The sequence below is a fragment of the Bubalus kerabau genome, chromosome 3 (genome assembly GCF_029407905.1).
Source record: "Bubalus kerabau isolate K-KA32 ecotype Philippines breed swamp buffalo chromosome 3, PCC_UOA_SB_1v2, whole genome shotgun sequence".
NCBI lineage: Eukaryota > Metazoa > Chordata > Mammalia > Artiodactyla > Bovidae > Bubalus > Bubalus kerabau.
In genome coordinates, this window is record NC_073626.1 from 115218573 (window position 1) to 115239286 (window position 20714).

The 20714-nt window shown below is 36.9% G+C and overlaps 1 protein-coding gene across 1 annotated transcript in view; it reads left to right on the forward strand.

Annotated features, from left to right (window-relative positions):
• Positions 1-20714, forward strand: part of DARS1 (aspartyl-tRNA synthetase 1) — a 65092-nt gene that overhangs the window by 21930 nt on the left and 22448 nt on the right. The window contains exon 5 of the mRNA XM_055572706.1: positions 19086-19188. Within this exon, the coding sequence (XP_055428681.1) occupies positions 19086-19188 (103 nt within the window). The remainder of the gene's footprint in view (positions 1-19085; positions 19189-20714) is intronic.

Consider the following 20714-nt stretch of genomic DNA (forward strand, 5'->3'; position numbering starts at 1 on the left):
TTTTATACAATAGGTTTAACATGTGGTACTTAAGTTGCAGTTATTTAACTTTTGGCACTACTTACATGTTAAGGTATCTTGCCTGAGTAAAAATAAATGTGTTAATAGCTTTTGCTACTTTATGAAAAAGGAAAATTCTCATAACTCTCTATGGTGAAAGATGATAAGCTTTTAATTTTTGTGGCTGGTTGATAAGATAATTTTCTTAGGAATGTGATTTCTTGATATATCAGTCAGCTTATCTTTTTTTATGTGATTTTGCTATACTTCTAAGGTAGTTCAGAAATCCTGATCTTTCTTGGTAACAAGTCTAAAGCACACGTCCTTTCTAAACAGAAAGCCAGCAGTACAATCTTATATTCAGAGTGCCAGTTTTAAAAGAAAATCAAGAACAGAAAAATTTTGCTTTGAAAATTACCTGCTCTATTCATGAATAATAATAGATCAGGTAAAGTTGTAATGTAAATTCTGAAGAACTTCCAGACTTTTTTTTGGAAAAAGACAGGTTGATTTTTTTCTTCATCCTTCAAAATCCTTTTCTTAAAAGGTCCACACATGCCAGAAGTTTCTAAGTGCTATTTTTATCTAAAAATTTCCATGGCTTCCTATTTCCAACTATGTCCAATATTAATTCTGCATCCCAGTTTCTCCTGTTATTTCCCACCACTTCTCAATATATATGCTTCAAATGGGATAGTCTTTCCATATCTACAGTGGCCTCTTTTTATTTTAAAATAAAAATTTAAAAATTATTATCTTAAAGATACATAAAAAATACTATACCATATCATTTTATAGGCTGACTTACAGAAGAGAGCTGCTGTGTAAATTGTGTTCATGCCAACTGAAGCCAACAATATCCATGTTCTGTACAAATGAAGATTTCATTGTAGTTTGAAAAGTGACCTGCTAAGCAAGTTATTTGGTGGTACTTGGCAGTTACTTACTTCTTAGGTACTTACTTCTTAAGTCTGTGCTGCTCAGGCAGACTTATTGAATTCTATTTTCATCTGTTTAGAGGCAGCAGATAACTAATAGTACAATAGTTTCCATACTAGGGAAAATGTTTCTGTTTACAGTTCTCGTATTTTATCAGATTAGATACCTGTTTGATTCAGATATCAGTTAACATACTACATTATTAACTCTGACTGGAACACTATGGTTTTATAAAGTCATCTACTGATAAATTGTCATTCTTGGATTGCTCTTTGCAGTACTTTGGTTAATTATGAGGCCTAATTATCCTGAACCAACCTCAATGTTTTATGTAATTGTGAACAAGCATTGTTTATATTACTAGAATTAAGGATACAGAAAATTAAATTAAATCCAGAAGTGTACATGAGTCTACAGCTTTATACAGTAAAACAAATGTCAGAAATTTACTTCTAACAAACTTTAATGTGATATTATTAATTTGAATTTTATGGGTTTTAATATTTGCTTTTATTTTCTTTAAAAATTCACCTTGAGGGGGACTTCCCTAGCAGTCCAAAGGTACAACTGCTCGCTTTCACTGACGAGGGACCAGGTTCAATCTCTGGTCTGAAAACTAAGATAATCCCGCAGGCCGTGCAGCACAGCCAAAAAAAAAAACAAAAAAACCAGACTGTAAAAATTCACTTCGATTTAAAGTTAAGGGCTATGACAATAAGGCATTTACTTCTACTAATTTTATATTTGTATGTATTTAAGTAACCTGATAAAATTAAGTGTTCACTGAGGGTCCCTGATACTGTAAAGAGAGACCACTGACCTATGCCACATTGAGTAGTGCTTAATTCTTACCAAGCTTGTTTTGAATTTAAAATTCCTGGGATTTTGGTGAAGAAAATTGAGTTCACAAAATAAGTTATCGTGGAACTACTAAGATGATGTAGAAACCAAACTGAAGTGCCAGTGAACAATGGCGTGTAATAGAGCCCAGAGACTTGGCTCCTTACTAGTTAGGCACATGACTTCATAACTTGTTTACTTGTATGTTAGTCTTATTCATTCTTCACAACTGAGACCCTTCTTTAAACATCTTTATTTCAGCTTGCCTGAGAAATACTAAAGTCTGAGGTTGGATGTAGTGCTAATTCACTGTAATTGAAGGAAGTTACTTGACACATAAACCAAGCTTGTGCCTGCCTTAGAATTGGAGTGCAGATTTTTATTAAGGTGGTTTATTATTTTTAAAAATACATGCACAGTTGATGTTTTGGGGATGCTATTTTGATGTAATTGGCAAATATATGGTGTCTCATGTTTGGGCATTTTGAGTTCTTTGCTTCAATGAATTGTTTATTGAATTTGTATCACTGAAGTATTTTGTGTTGGTACATTACTAGAAAAACTAGCATGTAGCAACTTTATAGCAACTTTATAGCTTTTTGTCCTCTTTTCAACCTAATCTTTTATTACACCTTGCGCAGGTTTTAAAAATTATTCATTTGAATGTGAGTAGCTGTGTAAGTCTATGGACCACATTTCTCATTGAGTACAGTAAGATTCAACAAATAATTTCTCACAACCAGAAAGCTAACAAGTTTATTGGCAGTTTTGCTGAAAACCTTTGATATTCAAGTTTCTATAAGTGTCTAAATTTTAATAGTTTTTGGGTTTTTTAGAATATATAAAGATGCAGAAAGAAAAACTTAGAATAGTATCATTTTCACAATTATTGATTTTGAGGGGGAGGGGTAAAGGGGGTAAATAGGAGTAATGTTGAAATTGTTTTGAAAAATACGAAATAATGACTGCCTAAAATTATAATTTAGGTCATCACCTAGCTTTCAGCTCTCAACTTTACCCCTACTATTAACAAGTAACAGTCAGCATATATCAATATAGTGTAGGATTTCTTACACATTTTAGACCTTTATTGTGACAATCTAGTATAATAAAGCTTAAGGGCTTTTGAAGGACTTAAATCTGTAGTGTTTCAGTTCAGTTCAGTTCAGTTGCTCAGTTGTGTCCAACTCTTTGCGACCCCATGAATCGCAGCACGCCAGGCCTCCCTGTCCATCACCAACTCCCGGAGTTCACCCAAATTCATGTGCATCAAGTCAGTGATGCCATGCAGCCATCTCATCCTCTGTCGTTCCCTTCTCCTCCTGCCCCCAATCCCTCCCAGCATCAGAGTCTTTTCCAATTAGTCAACTCTTCGCATGAGGTGGCCAAAATATTGGAGTTTCAGCCTCAGCATCAGCCCTTCCAATGAACACCCAGGACTGGTCTCCTTTAGGATGGACTGGTTGGATCTCCTTGCAGTCCAAGGGACACTCAAGAGTCTTCTCCAACACCACAGTTCAAAAGCATCAATTCTTCGTGCTCAGCTTTCTTCACAGTCCATCTCTCACATCCATACATGACCACTGGAAAAACAAAAGGTAAAAATCATTATTCATACAAAGCTTATTTTGCTAACCTTCCATCATTATCTTGTGTATATTAAGCAGATTATATGACTAATGATGCTGCTGCTGCTAATTCGCTTCAGTCGTGTCTGACTCTGTGCGACCCCATAGACGGCAGCCCACCAGGCTCTGCTGTCCCTGGGATTCTCCAGGCAAGAACAGTGGAGTGGGCTGCCATTTCCTTCTCCAGTGCATGAAAGTGAAAAGTGAAAGTGAAGTCGCTCAGTCATGTCTGACTTCACGACCCAATGGACTGCAGCCTACCAGGCTCTTCTGCCCATGGGATTTTCCAGGCTAGAGTACTGGAGTGGGTTGCCATTGCCTTCTCTGAATAATGATGGGTGACCTCTATAACAGGTGCCTTAGATTTTTTAGCGGGGGGAGGGGGGCATCTCTGAATGGGCATGCCATAGATTTTTTTTTTTTAAAGAAAGACCATGGATAAAAGCTCCCTCCCCCACACACATATACTTGGACTTTTATTGCATATGAAATAATATTTTTAATATTTAAGAAACTTAATCTACAATTAAAATTTAGTATGGTGATTGCTCTTGCTCTATCTTGCCAAGCTTTCCAGTGGCTACCATGAACTTTTATGTTTATGGGGTGCACCCCAGTAAAGGTTCAGTGTAGTACCACCAGTAGCTTCCCTATCTCATGTACAGGGGAAATAACAGATTTGCTTGAACAATAGCAGCAATAACAGCTGACTATTACTGTATATTCAGTATGGAGCAGCAAAGTACAGTACTTGGATTTTTCCCCTTGAGCCTCATAACAGCACTGTGAGGTATAGATACCCTTTTGTCTTTTTTTTTTTCCTCTTGTCTATTCATTTTACAGATAAGAGCCTCGATACTAGGCTCATGCTTCTCCTATGTCATCCTGCCTCTCTAAGATTGTATAAAGATACTCGTTCAAAGCCCTCCACAATATAGATAGCTCACTTAGAATACAACTTTAATGTCATTGAAATGTGTTGGTGACCGGGAAAAGGAAGCCCTATTGCTTTTTTGCCTCAAAAATACGTTTTCTGGAGTGTGCAGTTTATTCTGGTATACATCCTCAAAAGTAGATAGCTGTTTTATTTCTTGAGGGTGATAGTGACTTGTATTTATTGTCCCCAAGTTATTGAGAACCAAAACTGATGAAAAATAATAATTTTGGTTTTAAGAAGTATAGTTGATACTAAAGTAATAAAAAAGACTTTTGTGTTGAGTCATAAATTGATGCTAGAGACAGTTCCAAAGGAGGAATTAAATGTTTTTCTAGCCATCAGTAATATTAATGAGCGTATCTCCTCTAGCATAAAGCAGTAGTTGCCGTTCATAAAGCAGAAATCGCCCAGTAGTTTAAAAGCATGCAATAAAAACAGTAGGGAAGAGGGGGTCGAGAGTTTCATGTTTGCAAAGACAGTTATTTTTTTGAATAATTTCAATATAAAAATATTTGATAGCTATAAGTATAAATATGAAGCCTAAAGCTCACTAGGCAAATTTACATCTGTTTTTGCTTAATCTTTTGGCTTTTCCTTATCATCATCGGGCTTCCCTGGTGGCTCAGATGGTAAAGAATCCGCCTGCAATGCAGGAGACCAGCGTTCGATTCCTGAGTTGGGAAGATTCCCCTAGAGAAGGAAACAGCTACCCACTCCCATATTCTTGCCTGGAGAATCCCACAGACAGAGGAGCCTGGCAGTCTACAGTCCATGGGGTCGCAAAGAGTCGGACACAACTGAGTGACTTTCACTTCACTTCACTTAGCAGCAGCAGCACTGCCACACAGGGCATTTTACATGTTCTTTTCACTCTTGTAAGAACTAAAAATGCAGTCACTCAACAAAGCAGCTATGTGATATATGGAACTGATGTGGAAATTAAACCACCCTCAGAACCTAAAATAAGAATTTATCCTTTACCAAGATTCTGGACTCGGGAAGGAAATGAAAAAGTTTAGCTGGGTAACTAATGCTGTTCCTTAACATACTAGGCCCTTTGTAACATACTTGTACTGGTAGAATTGCTCTGTTGTCAGCAAGGGAAGAGATCTTGGACATTGTGGTATGGGTGTCCTTTTGGGTTAACTTTTTGTAGAGTGGTGCTAATATTCAGTCAGTTCTGTTGTTGTAATAAATACTTTCCTAAAAATCACCATGCTATGCAAAAGTATGCGATAAAAACCTCAAGATTTGTGCAGAAAATAGGTATACAGCACAACAGTCAAAAACATCAGTGATACAGTTTTATAAAAAGAACCTAATTTTTTTTAAAACCATAAAATAGTTTTATACATATTGAATGTTGAGAATTATATGAATATTTCACTTTATCTTTAAAAAGACTCACTGTTTCTGAGTGGAAGTGGATATCAGAAGAGTTGTAGCTTGTAAATTGTTGTGTAATGGTACAAGAAAGGCTGTCTGAAGCCAGAAGGAAAGTTAGACTAGCTGATGTGAACGAGTGTGGCTTATAACACAGGTAGATGATCGAGGTGTGTATGTTTTATGTATTCCTATTTGGCTAAGTTCACCTGAGTACAGTTTCTGCATTGACCTAGTGTTTCTCACTGATGAAATCTGGTGTAGGCAAACACAAATTCTCATTATTCTCAGACTGACATTTAATACATCAGTTGTGCATTGCGTGTGTGCTCAGACGCATCCGACTCTTTGCGATCCTAGGGACTATAGCCTGCCAGGCCCCTCTGTCCATGATATTCTCCAGGCAAGAATACAGAGTAGGCTGCCATTACCTCCTCCTCCAGGATCTTCCCAACCCAGGAATGGAACTCTCAAATCCTGTGTCTCTTGCATTGCAGGAGGATTCTTTACCACTGAGCCACTGGGGAAATCCCAATACATCAGTTGGTTAGAATTAATTCATGTTTTCAAAACAAGTGTTAAAGCAAAACTATACTCTTAAAAGAGATAATGATGCTTGCACAGTGACTGGGTCCAAATGTAATAATCTTATCTGTTTGCTGGCTGCGTATGTGTGTAGGTAAGGAAAAGAAAGAAGTGGAGAATGGCTTCAAAGTTTCTAGTTTGAGAAATTATATGGAAAAAACACCATCGGTCTGGAATCAATTCCCAGGGTGGGCTGGGACTAAACACAATTTACTCTCCAGAGCTAGGATGGGTTCACCTTCCCGTAGAACACCTGGCCAGGTAAAGGTGAAAACTGAGCTGGGTGGGGCTCAGTTAGCAGTGAACAAGGGGAGAGGGATTTGGACAGTGTCTCCTAAACTTGCTTAGATGATGTTGAGTAAATTGGAGAGAAATTCCACCCTTTTGAGTTCATGAAAGCCAAAGATTGAAATAGATTGTTTTACTGAAACCATTTTCTTTTTCTGGCTTGATAGAATTCTGTTCCTCCTATTCCAAGTCATTGTCTCATGTTAAATGTTTTTAAGTGACTACCATATGGAAAAAGTTGGCCTTGAAATTTCTTACTTTTCCCCCAACATCTTCACCATTGCTTCACTTTAATAACTCACTGCTGTGGCCACAAGCTTGATTTTGCTTGTTAGAATTTCAATTTAAACTCCAGTATCTGTTCTCTGGGCTTCCCAGGTGACTCAGTGGTAAAGAATTCACCTGCCAATGCAAGGAGACACAGGTTCAGTCCCTGGGTCAGGAAGATACTCTGGAGGAGGAAAATCTCCCCACTTTCTTCCAGTTTTTTCTGTCCCCTTTTGACCTCACACAACCCCAGTTCCATTCCTAGAACTACTTTCACTACATCCTTATCCACTGTTCTCTTTGTTTCTTTTGCCCTGCACGCTCCTTACTAACTCCTTGTCCCATATACTACTGTTGCCATAATCTAACACCAGGTTTAAAGAGTGTATTGTGTATTTATGGCTGAAAAATTGATTTTTATTCCTCAGCTGGGCCTAGGAGACTATATTCTACTTTATAATGAAAGTAGAGGTTTATAGGTTGCTTCTATTTTCATTGTTTCACTGAACTCTTCAGGATTTCATTCCTCTTTATCCCTTGTTTCCGAGTATAACTATAATAAGAAAATAAAAATTTGGAAAATTCTGTGGGTTCCATTGCTGAATATATTATTCTGTATGTTAGGCGCTTAGTCTTGTCTGACTCTTTCCGATTCTGTGGACTGTAGCCTGCCAGCCTCCTCTGTCCACGGGATTCTCCAGGCAAGAATACTAGAGTAGGTTGCCATGCCCTTCTCCAGAGGATCTTCCCAACCCAGGGATTGAACTTGGGTCTCCCACATTGCAGGCAGATTCTTTACCTTTTGAGCTACCAGGGAAGCCCCAATATATTATTAGCCTTCTGTTATGATTGAAAACACATATTAGCAGCAACATATAAATTTTAATGGATTCTGATACTTATTTAAATAAAGAAAAAATCCTTATAGATTTTTTTGCTTTAGAAATTTGAAGATCAGTGAAGCATGAGGTAATTCAAATGAATATTTAGTAACATTCACTTTGGCAGACTAGCAGTTTAGTTAGCCAACTAAAGATTCTGCTAGAATCTGTTTTTTGGAAAATAGCATAGCAGAAAATATGTTCATGAGAAAAAGGCCATTTCTAATCCTTATTTAATTTTCATTCTTAGATTTTTATATTAAATGCTTGTAATTATCTTTAGTATGAAGGGAGTGCCTAAGGACTGTTTATTTATTCTCCAGGTGTTTCCATCTTGAATACTGCAAAGATATTGGACATTTAAAACATGTCCCACACAAAAAAGTGGGAGAAAAATGGTATTTATATGTTAATTCCATGAGGCCCTACATTTAACTCTATTCCCTCTGGCCATATACCAGGTGGAAAAAAGCAAGGACTCCACTATTAAAAATATCAAATCAGATTGTTCCAGCTGGGGTTTCGTAATCATTTAAAAGGCAAACTATGAGGTCACTTTTAATATCTTAAGTAGATAACTATCTTAGCATTTACTTAAGATATTAAATCTTAGATGCTTATTTTTGCCTTACTGAGTAGATTGTACCACTAACAGTTTCTAGCGTTTTAGTATTTTCCTTAAGAGCAACATTAACAATATGGGGTCAGTTGTTTTCCCCATATTATCTTGCCTGGGAATATCCAATTCATCAATATACTAATACCAAAAGTTGACTCATTAATTGGATTTAAGTGTCACAGGACTCTTCAACACATTATTTTAATCACTTTGTTGGAAGGATCAATTTTCTCATGGTTGAATGCATATAGAAATGAAACAACTAAATGAGTTACATAGGAAGGTTGGCACATCTCATTCCCTAGAGGTCTTTAAGAACAGGTTCTTAATTGTGTATCCGAAATGGTTTGAGATCTTTAAATGAAATTTATCTGGAAGCAGGAAGATGGGATACCCATCTAAGCCAATGTTTCTGGATCCCCATCTTATGTTGACATTAATGTCCTAATATTTAGTAGCTGGAGTTAGAACTGAGGCAAGTCATCCCTTTTTTTCTTTTTAAAACTGTTGATTTAGTGACATTTAAAAATAATGAAAGAGTAATCTGTATTAGTTATGATTGAGTCTTGTAAAGGCAAGTTTTTTTAAAGGCAGCCCTGTAGGCCTTTGTGTATTGACTGCTTTTAACAACTGGAGTAAATGTAAACACAGGGTTTTGAAGTTTAAAATTAAAATCATAGTGACTCAGTGCAGAAGCCTACAGTTCATTTAAAGAACTGATGTTAAAGTTAAAAATTCTATTTTGCTATTTATGTTTATGTAACCACAGCAGCATAGAGATGTTTGGATTCTGGGGGAAAAAAAAAGTCTTTTCAGGCTGTAATATTTGCAGAAAAATATGTGTATGTTTTATTTTCTTTTTCTTCGTATTAGTCATTGTGGTTAGGTTATTTATTGGTAGCTGGTGAGTCACAAGTGTGTTTCTCTTTCTCCGGTGAGTCACCTACCTACTTACAAGTTTGATTATTTTCTTTCCTTTCTAGATCTTTCACCTGAAAATAACTTTTACTTAGCTAATAAGCTAAATCTTCAGTTTGCGCATTAATTTTTAGAACTATAAATAGCAAAATAATACTCAGAAGAAGTTTCATTGATTTAGAAAATTTACCTCTGCTCTGGTCCAGGCACTCTTCTGGGCTTAGTTATTTAGTGACACTAAATAGCACATAATAATCAAATAAGGAGCTTAATTTGGGGAGAGGACAAAAAATAAACAACTTCATGAAGAGACATGTTACAGGTCCTGTGATGGAAGTATTTTTATACATCATCTAAGTTGAGGCCCAGACACTGGTGGGCATTTGGGTACCTCTTGAGCATCATGTGGATTAATTGATGAACATAGGCTGGTTGTACACTGTTCTGGGAGAAGGCAATGGCAACCCACTCCAGTACTCTTGCCTGGAAAATCCCATGGAAGGAGCTTGGTAGGCTGCAGTCCATGGTGTCTCTGAGAGTCGGACACAACTGAGCAGCTTCACTTTCACTTTTCACTTTCATGCATTGGAGAAGGAAATGGCAACCCACTCCAGTGTTCTTGCCTGGAGAATCCCAGAGATGGGGGAGCCTGGTGGGCTGCCGTCTGTGGGGTCACACAGAGTCGGACACGACTGAAGTGACTTAGCAGCAGTACACTGTTCTAGATTGCAGCCCTTTGAACAACTGTACTTAGATGGTTTATACCTCTTTGTTGGAATGAGGTACTTATCTATTGGATCAGAAACAGAACTTCTCTATCTGGTCCTGCCCAGTTCAAAATTTGTATTGAAAACCTTGATAAATAAGTGCTTTAAAAGTAGGTCGAAAATCTGGTGTCACTAGATGCCAGTTTATGGGATTAATTCTTCTACGTTATTAAGTAATAACTTAATGTTGTCTTATACAGAGATTCTGATGAATATATGTTGAGGCTGGCAACAGCAGGACCTCAGGATACATCAGCGTTACCAGAAAAGGCAGCATGACTCTTGGGCATTTTGAAAACTATTTGTGAAGTGCCTGTTATTTCCACTTTATTTCACATAAGCTCTAAAGGAATCTGGCAGCTCATGAACTTCTAAGAATGAGAATGAATTATTTCAAAGTGAGCTGACGATGCATTCTGGAGTATTTAAATTTGGAGGCTGATTTGTGAGTCTGTAACAGAACTGTTTAGTGCAGGAATCTGTACATGATCTTACTAGCTGCATGATCTTGGGCTAATTACTTGACCTTTCAGTCTCAGTTTTTTCAACTGTAAAATGGTAGTATACCTACCTTGTAGGCTTTTGTGAGGTTTAAGCAAGATGATATATGTGTAAAGCACTTCATATGGGAACTAGAACATAAACGGAAATTGCTAAAGTGACATGGAGATAATACTATGTTAGGTATTTATATATATTAAGATCAATTTCATTTAAGCTGTAGAAATAAAACTGCTTCTTCAAACTTAAAAAATACGGAGAAAATGAACAAAACTACTGTAGATGCATTACATATTTTTTGTAAATGAGAAAAAATGTAGAGAAGTATAGAAAGCAGTGATTAGAGGAAGAGGGAGTTCAGTATATGATAGGGAACCTAAAATTTTAAATTTATACATTATTGAACATTGCAATTTTAACAGTAAGTATATTCTTTTATAATAAAAAATAAGTTTTTGAAGTAATGTTTAAAAAATAACTTAAAACTGTAAGAGCAAACCCTGCCATTTCCCCATCCCTTGCTGGTGAGAGGCATGGTGAATTGGGGGTGATTCTTTTTTTGTTCTCCAAAAGGATTTGCCAGAACCAGCACCTCACACTGAGACCCAGCAACAAAAAATGGGTGAAGTACTTCTTTACCAGATCTATTTCTCTACTATTTGTATGCAAGATCAGGATCTCTCTGACTCAGTTACATGCTATTAAATACATTTTCACCTGCAAATCATCTACCTGCTGCAACAGCCTTTTCTCAGTTGTGATTCTTGTGTCCTATCCCAGTGACCTCCAAAGTGTGATTTGCTCAAAATTACTCTCTAAAGGAAAGAAAATAATCTTCCTTCGTTTCTTTTTTTATCTAAGAGTGATAGGAAAAATTTAAGTTTTTCTAATAGTTAATTTATAGATAAACACTCGACCTGTCACTTGGTCACACCTCATAAGGTCACACACATAGCATGTGAGGGCTCTAAAGTAAGACTGCAGGATTCCAGGAACACAGAGGAGCAAACAGTGGTACCCCAACTCTGGTTCACTTTCAGCATATTACAGTTTACGATGTCTGGTCAAATGGTTTGGGGGATTATATTTATTTATATTTATTAAGATAATAAACTGACCATCACGCAGTAGACAAGTGGCTTAAAATGATTTCTTCGAAGAGACACTGTTCAGCAGTTGCTCAGTCGTGTCCGACTCTTTGTGACCCCATGGACTGCAGCATGCCAGGCTTCCCTGTCTGCCACCAACTCCAGGAGCTTACTGAAACTCACGTTCATTGATGCCATTCATCTCATCCTCTGTCGTCCCTACTCCTCCTGCCTTCAATCTTTCCCAGCATCAGGATCTTTTCCAATGAGTCATTTCTTCACATCAATTGGCCAAAGTACTGGAGTTTCAGCTTCAGCATCAGTCCTTCCAATGAATATTCAGGGCTGATTTCCTTTAGGATTGACTGGTTTGATCTCCTTGAAGTCCAAGGGACTCTTAAGAATCTTCTCCAATACCACAGTTCAAAAGCATCAGTTCTTCAGCACAAGTGTTAATGCTGACACTTCTGATAGTGGGAAATCTTTGTAACAGCTGCATGATGAAGTGTGTTTTTTGTTTTGTTTTGTTTTTAATGATAATCCAATCATATCTGACAAGATTTTCATACTCCGCTAGCTAGATAGAAATTATCAGAAAACTATGTGAAGTATGGATTTGCTATTACTAATTATGGATCACTGTTGTTAATTATGCATCTCACCCTAAATTTGTATTTGCCTAAAGGTAATAACTTACATTTAGTATTACATGTATATAGTTTCTAAAATAAATAGAATATCTACATATTAGGGGACATAATTACCACTTTTTTACTGATAGAGTAAGTCAAATTATCAAGTGTTTGGAGAGAGCTACTCAACCCTATAGTAGTTATATTAACTATTGTAGCTATCTGTATTAAGCTTATAATGAGGTTAATGTCTAGCTGTTAACCCTATAGTTCATGTATTTAAATATTCTCTCCTTTTTGAAACATGTTACGTCCTTGCACCTCTAATGCCATTCAGTTGTTTTGTTTTTTTTTAAAGTCTCTTCTCTACCCCCCAGAGTTCTATTATGATCTTTAGCATTTCTGAAACAAGAGGGATAAGTGAGACTTGCCCCCAAAAAAACTGATTGGTGTGACAGAACCAAGAAATAAATCCAGATAAGTTGTTTTAAGATTGTTTTAGGCTGTGCTGATTTTGAAATGTGTTTATAACGCCTCCCTCCTTCCCCTGAGCAGTCAATTTGAAGAGGCCACTACGCACTTGAATGGATAAATTCTGCTGTACACAATCCTAATGCTTCATAGTCAAATTTTGTGTATCTGCTTTTTAAAAAGTCACTTTACAGTGCATAATACCCACTATAGGTTTGCAAAGTGCATGTGATGATACACAACATTAAAGAATCAGGCATTACTCAGTAGTGCATTATTTTAGACTATGAAGCTTACTTCTTCCTTCAAATACTAAAACTATTTTGACAACCTTAATAGAATCGTTGAAGCCTATTATATACATTCTTCATGTTTAACTTTTTCTTAATGACACAGGGCCGTTATTCTGAACTTCAGTTACTGTGCAAGGTTATAATATGTTGTTTGGTGCTTTCATGTCTTTGTTTGTTTTTTAATATATTTTCTTCGGTAGTCAGTTGTTACTTAACACAACAGTTGTGCCTACTTCTAATCATTCCAACAGACTTTTTTTAGTTTGTTGCTTCTTATGTAATGTGGTTTTAGTCCCTGAGTCAAGTCCGACTCTTGCAACCCACCAGGCTCCTCTGTCCATGGGATTTCCCAGGCAAGAATGCTGGAGTGGGTAGCCACCATTCCCTTCTCCAGGGAATCATCCCAACCCAGGAATCAAACCCAGGTCTCCTGCATTGCAGGCAGATTCCTTAGCAACAGAGTGAAGCCCCAGTATCATATAATGTAGACATGACAACTTATAATCACAATTGATAGAACTATGGATAATGAGGGTATTTCTATGGCTGATGGGGAGGCCCTAAATAACAAACTATGTGACAGTCATGTTGGAAAGATGGGATTTTATTCCTTCAGATAACTGAGTACTGTTTGTTTTTTCCCACAAGCCATGTTCGGTAATTGTTTGGGTTACCCATACATTATATCATTTGTTTAAAAAAACAAAAAACAAAAAAACTTGAAAAAACCCACAAAACTTGATGTACTTGTTTTAGTCACTCAGTCGTGTCTGACTCTTTGCGACCCCATGGACTATACCGACCAGGCTCTCTCCATGGAATTCTTTAGGTAAGAATACTGAAGTGAATTGCCATTCCCTTCTCCAGGGAAACTACCCAACCCAGGGATGGAACCCAGGTCTCCTGCATTGCAGGCGGATTCTTTACCATCTCAGCCACCCATAGTCCATCTAAAATATTTTTATAAAACACTTTATATGAAGAATGGCGATTTTTACAATTTTTTTTTCTAAAGAGAGTTTAAATTAGAAGTAAGGTCCTGGTTAAAAGGAATTAGAAGTAAATTAATTAAATTGAATGGTTGACAGTTCCTAATGCATGACATAAAGTCTGTTCTGCCTATTAAGGTATTTCTAATATCAAGGCTCTATTAATTTTATTTGTAGAGTGATTCCCTATATTCTGGGGCAGAAGGGTAGTTGGAAAGTGAAGTATAAAAAAAATGCTGTGATAGTGTATTTTGGGAGGTGTTGGTAATAATAAAAAATAGCTGACTTAGCTCTTGAAAAGATATATTTAATTTACTTCATCTATTTCTCCTGTAATAATGTAGTTCCCAGGAGTTCCTCTGCTTCCACGCCTACCATATCCTTTATAAAAACCAAAGGCTTTTAGTTAGTTGCTTGTTAGACATAACGCTCTTTCAGAGTACAAAACACAGTGACATATTAGTTTCAAAATGTAAATCAAACTTTAATAGGATATCTTTATGGCAGCAGTCAAGCTGTACTTTATATACAAGATAGTATTAAGCCATCTTAACACACAGTGTCAGATGAAATCATGTTAAATAGACTTTTTCTACAAAGTGGAATATTGCAATTAACTTATTCAAGTATTCCAGTCCCTCTTGTATTGACTCTATACATACAAATACACGTCAGTTCAGTCCAGTTCAGTTCACTCACTCAGTCGTGTCCAACTCTTTGTGACCCCATGGACTGCAGCATGCCAGGCCTCCCCGTCCATCACCAACTCCGGAGTCCACCCAAACCCATGTCCATAGAGTCGGTGATACCATCCAACCATCTCCTCCTCTGTCGTCCCCTTCTCCTCCTGCCTTCAATATTTCCCAGCATCAGGGTCTTTTCAAATGAGTCAGCTCTTTGCATCAGGTGGCCAAAGTACTGGGAGTTTTCAGCTTCAACATCAGTCCTTCCAAGGAACACCCAGGACTAATTTCCTTTAGGATAGACTGGTTGGATCTCCTTGCAGTCCAAGGGACTCTCAAGAGTCTTCTCCAACACCAGCTCAAAAGCATCAATTCTTCAGCGCTCAGCTTTCTTTATCATCCAACTCTCACATCGATACATGCCTACTGGAAAAACTAGCCTTGACTAGATGGACCTTTGTTGGCAAAGATGTCTCTGTTTTTTAATATGCTGTCTAGGTTGGTCATAACTTTTCTACCAAGGAGTAAGCGTCTTCTTATTTCATGGCTACAGTCACCATCTGCAGTGATTTTAGAGCCCAAAAAAATAAAGTCTGCCACTATTTCCACTGTTTCTCCATCTATTTGCCATGAAGTAATAGGACCAGATGCCATGATCTTAGTTTTCTGAATGTTGAGCTTTAAGCCAACTTTTTCACTCTCTTCTTTGACTTTCATCAAGAGGCTCTTTAGTTCTTTTGCTTTCTGCCGTAAGGGTAGTGTCATCTGCTTATCTGAGGTTATTGGTATTTCTCCCAGCATTCTTGATTCCAGCTTGTTCTTCATCGAGCCCAGCATTTCTCACAATGTACTCTGCATTTAAGTTAAATAAACAGGGTGATAATATACAGCCTTGACATACTCCTTTTCCTATTTGGAACCAGTCTGTTGTTCCAAGTCCAGTTCTAACTGTTGCTTCCTGACCTGCATACAGGTTTCTCAAGAGGCAGGTCAGGTGCTCTGGTATTCCCATCTCTTTTAGAATTTTCCAGTTTATTGTGATCCACACAGTCAAAGGCTTTGGCATAGTCAATAAAGCAGAAATAGATGTTTTTCTGGAACTCTCTTGCTTTGTCAGTGATCCAGCGGATGTTGGCAATTTGATCTCTGGTTCCTTTGCCTTTTCTAAATCCAGCTTGAACATCTGGAAGTTCACAGTTCATGTATTGCTGAAGCCTGGCTTGGAGAATTTTGAGCATTACTTTACTAGCGTGTGAGATGAGTGCAATTGTGCGGTAGTTTGAGCATTCTTTGGCATTGCCTTTCTTTGGGATTGGAATGAAAACTGACCTTTTCCAGTCCTGTGGCCACTGCTGAGTTTTCCAAATTTGCTGGCATATTGAATGCAGCACTTTCACAGCATCATCTTTCAGGATTTGAAATAGTTCAACTGGAATTCTATCACCTCCACTAGCTTTGTTCGTAGTGATGCTTCCTAAGGCCCACTTGACTTTACAATCCAGGATGTCTGGCTCTAGGTGAGTGATCCCACCGTCGTGATCATCTGGGTCATGAAGATCTTTTTTGTACCATTCTTCTGTATATTCTTGCCACCTCTTCTTAATATCTTCTGCTTGTGTTAAGTCCATACCATTTCTGTCCTTTATTGAGCCCATCTTTGCATGAAATATTCCCTTGGAATCTCTAATTTTCTTGAGGCGATATCTAGTCTTTCCCATTCTAAGCCCTCATATAAGCGTTTACTAGTTTTAACTAGCAAGTTCTAGTCTGCCCTTTTTCACAAATTTGACTCTTTTCGTTTTGTTTTAATGATTATTCTTCTGAATTTATACATGTGCATGAGTAAATAGGGACAGATAGATATAGATAAGGCCACAGAGATATTAGAACGGAATTATTTTATCATGATCTAAGTCTGCTCTTCTAGCACATAACTACTAGAAATAAAGGCAAATATTGGGATTGGAAGGTCAAAAAAAGTTTATTATGAGAATCTTCTATAGGTAGTTAATCCTACCTTCTTTCTACTTTATTCAGTAGACCAATTTGTGATACCGGAAGTTTAGCTTTGGCCCTAGTTTAGAAATAGGTTTGGTTTTCAAAGTTCTTTTGTCCATTGTTTAGTACTAGAAACGATGTTTAAATGGTGGTAGTTTTCTAGTCTAGATGATCAGTATTTTAGCACCTAACACTATTGAATCAATGAACTAAAGGTAGTCCTAATTTCAGGTCCTGGATAAAAGGAATCATCTGGTTATTTTTCAGAGAAAGAAGAGAAAACTGTTTTCTTTGATCAGACCTTTAGCTAGCCTTGGGCAGAGTGTATTTGACCACATTCCAGCTTCTTTTTGGAAGGACACTCACTTAGTGCTCAATCCTTAAGAGTAGATGTGTTTAACTTGGCTTGAAGAAAACGTCCTGATAATGGAATGCCTCCTCCTAGGGAGTTGAAGGAGGTGAGATAAGAGAACCAAATGAGCCAGGGACATAGCACACTGTCTCAGGTTGGAGTGCCAGTTGGGGCAGGTCAGATTACTCCATGATGCAATTCACTGATGAATAAGGAAGAGAGAGCCTACCCCGTAGAAACATGTAAGATAAGCAACAGGATTCTTACAAGCTCTGAATTATATACTCAGGTATCAAGTTAACCCATGTGAACAAATAAAGCAATGGTAGGTGGCAGTCACATTGTAGGAAGATTTCAGTGATCTTAGATTGCCAGTATCATAAGCCCTTTTATTAATAAACTGAAGCCTCTCTATCCCTTCTTATCTCAGAGGAGTCTTATCTTAGTTCACCAACTACTTCTTTTACCATAATAAGTTTTTTTAGTTTCTTCAGTACACAAGATGTTTAGCTATAGATATTAGGTGATAGGTCTAGTGCAAGAGATTTATGAGAGTGTAAAAGATACATATATATATTTAAGGTAGTTGATAACAGACATTATAGAATTCTAGGTAGTGCAGCAAAGTGAATTGGAAATGTTTCTGTCTTACTTCACGACACTTAATCTATTATATGATCCTTTTCCAACCCAAATGTTTGTTGAAATGGTTTGTAATATAAGTTGTTAGATTTCTGGAATCTTGTCAGGTAGCTCCATAACTAATAAGGACCCAGTTCCTTATCCAAATGAATAGACTTTTTCTTATGAAGGTTAAATCTTTTTATTGTTGTTTTGCTTTGTTTAGATTCTGGTCATCCATCTTGCAGAATTTTGCATAGGGATACTTGAGCCATTAGACCATAATGCAGAAGTTAACTGTAGCTTATGATAGCAGATAAACAGGGAGTCCAGGACAGATTTTCCTAATCCATTTTTGCCCTTTCTACTATGCTGGCTGCCCCAGGAAATCTACTATCTGTCAGTTGTCACTTTGGCATTTTTCTTCTTTCCTTCTCTTTTCAACTCATTTCTGTAGCTTCAGCTACCACCTGAGAGTTTTAACTAATAGTTTTACATGGGAATTTGCATTTGGCCAGTTGAACTGCCGTCATACTGATATCACTCGCCAAGATCTAAAAGTTAAACTTTATCCTTTTCCACAAATGTACAGTGACATGTTCTGTCAGTACAAGAACATACACAGGAGGAGAGCTGATACATTTTGTATGGGAACCACCATTTTAGATTCCACTTTTTTTCCCTTGGTTATATACAAGAGACCAAAAAATAATCAGTTATCTCCAATTTTGAGTGTCTGGTATTCAAAATTCAAGTTTGCTATAGAATTACATTGCCCAGGAGATCCAGTTTTTTACTCACAGTTTATATTTAGCTAGCTTCAGGTAGGCGTTCTTAAACGAAAGTACACAGTCCAGTAGGGTATCTGCCACAAATCCAGTGACAGTGTGCGCTCAGAAGCTTTAGGCAACGAAGATTTCATTGGAGCACTCTAATGTCCTCTCAGTGCCCTGAAATCTTTTCAGTTGACCTTCTATTATTTAATGTATTTCTACATTAATGTACTTCTATTACATACCAGTAACTGTGTTTATTGAAGCCAATGTTTCTCTTTATGGGAAATGCTGATCTTAGTAAATGTTAACTGTGGGTGGGGAGATATTCTTTAATAAATAACTGAAGGACTTTCTCACAGTTCAGTGCTGGTCCTGTTATCTTTTATGTCTAGAGTATTTTATAAATGGTAACTAAATTATGGGGTCTGGAAAATCATCTCTTCAAGAAATTTCATAAGGTGTGCTACATGGTAGCTTATTATAAGTAGGTTAAAGCGACTGGCTTTATATCAAGTGGCTTACTATGTTAAAGAGGAATTTAATATATTCAGCTTTACTGGTGAAACACCAAACAAGTTCTGACACCTCTGACAAGATGATTAAAGTTGGGAATGTTTTTCTTTTGACAGCATCAACAAAGAGAGCATCGTTGATGTGGAAGGCGTTGTGAGAAAAGTGAATCAGAAAATTGGAAGCTGTACACAACAAGATGTAGAGTTACATGTTCAAAAGGTAATTTGTTTCAAAATATGAAATTGTGTCCAGAAATAGATTTGTATGGTTCTTACAACTGTTCACATCAACTCTGTAATTAGAGTTGATATAAAATATTGAGATTTATAAATGGATTATTGACTCAACTAGTTTTTGTCATATAACAAACCACCTCAATACTTAGCGACTTAAAACAACAAACATTTATTATTTGTTCATGATTCTGTGCAGTAAGGGAGTTAGGGTCAGCATCTGTGATGCGTGATCTGTACCATGTGATATATCACCTGGGCTCACTGATGTTCCTGGGACATCTCCCCCTGTGACTCTCCTCATCCTGCAAGCTAGCCCAGGCATGTTGACATGGTGCATCTACCATAGCCACGTACGGGAAAGTATAAAACACATCTGAAAAGCTTTATTCACTATCATGAACCTATTTGGCTGTCAGCTTCTTTGAATGAAGGTTGATTCATTATACTAACTCTTATTAATCATTGTATTGCCTTATAATCATTGTATTTCTGGTGTTTTACAGTATAGAGAAGTCAAAAGAGATAATACTGTATCAAGCTTAGATACCAGCAATAACTTTTTCACATAAGATTTATCCCACATTTATTTTCTTAGACATACAAACTAAAAGTGTTACAAGTGAATTCACATACATTTAGTATTTTTGAAATAACCCTGCAATCTTGAACCTACAACCTACAGTCTCAGATCCAGACCTAGTTTGTATCCACAATATTCTTCACTGAATTTCTCTTACGGAGTAGTCCTTTCCCACTCTAACCTGTGTGTGTGTGTGTGTGTGTGTGTGTGTGTATACATGTCAGGTAGATGGACAAAAACAGATGGATACAGAAAGACAGATTCATCCATACACACTATTTTGGGAGTAGAGGTTGTATTTAATTGAAATTTATTGTCATGAAACTCTTTAAGACTTTGAAAATCCTATAATTTTTACTGACCTAACTTGCCAAATTACTTTGTTCTCTTTTTGTACGTCTTATTTCAAACTAACTGCACCAGGAAGTCTATAAGCTAATAAAGGCAAACTGATCTAAAGGTATGCTGACCAAGGGGGGGAAAAAAAAAACACCCTATTTTCCAAGTAACATCTTTTTCAATACTTACATAAATAAGATATTAGTGACTAGAGCAAGTAAATGTATTTCTAAAATATTTTAATTACCTAGGATCCAGTTCAACCTTAATAAACATTAAATATAAAGCCTGAAGTGCTTGCAGACAGATTTTGCCTTAAGAAAAATAAAGTATCTCACAAAGCATAAAACACTGTATACTAAATAGAATTTTATAATAAGCAATGACTCTCTTATCATTTATTTATCTGGCCCGCAGTTACTGAGTAGTACCAAGCACTATGTGAAGTTCTGAGGATGAAAGTGGTCACAACCTAATGAAGGAGATTTTTCTACTAGTTAGAAAAATGAAAGAGGTAGCTGTCCAGATCTCCAGCTTTGCATTGGAGATCAAGTTTCTATTAACTAATCAAAGAGAAGCACAGAAACTTG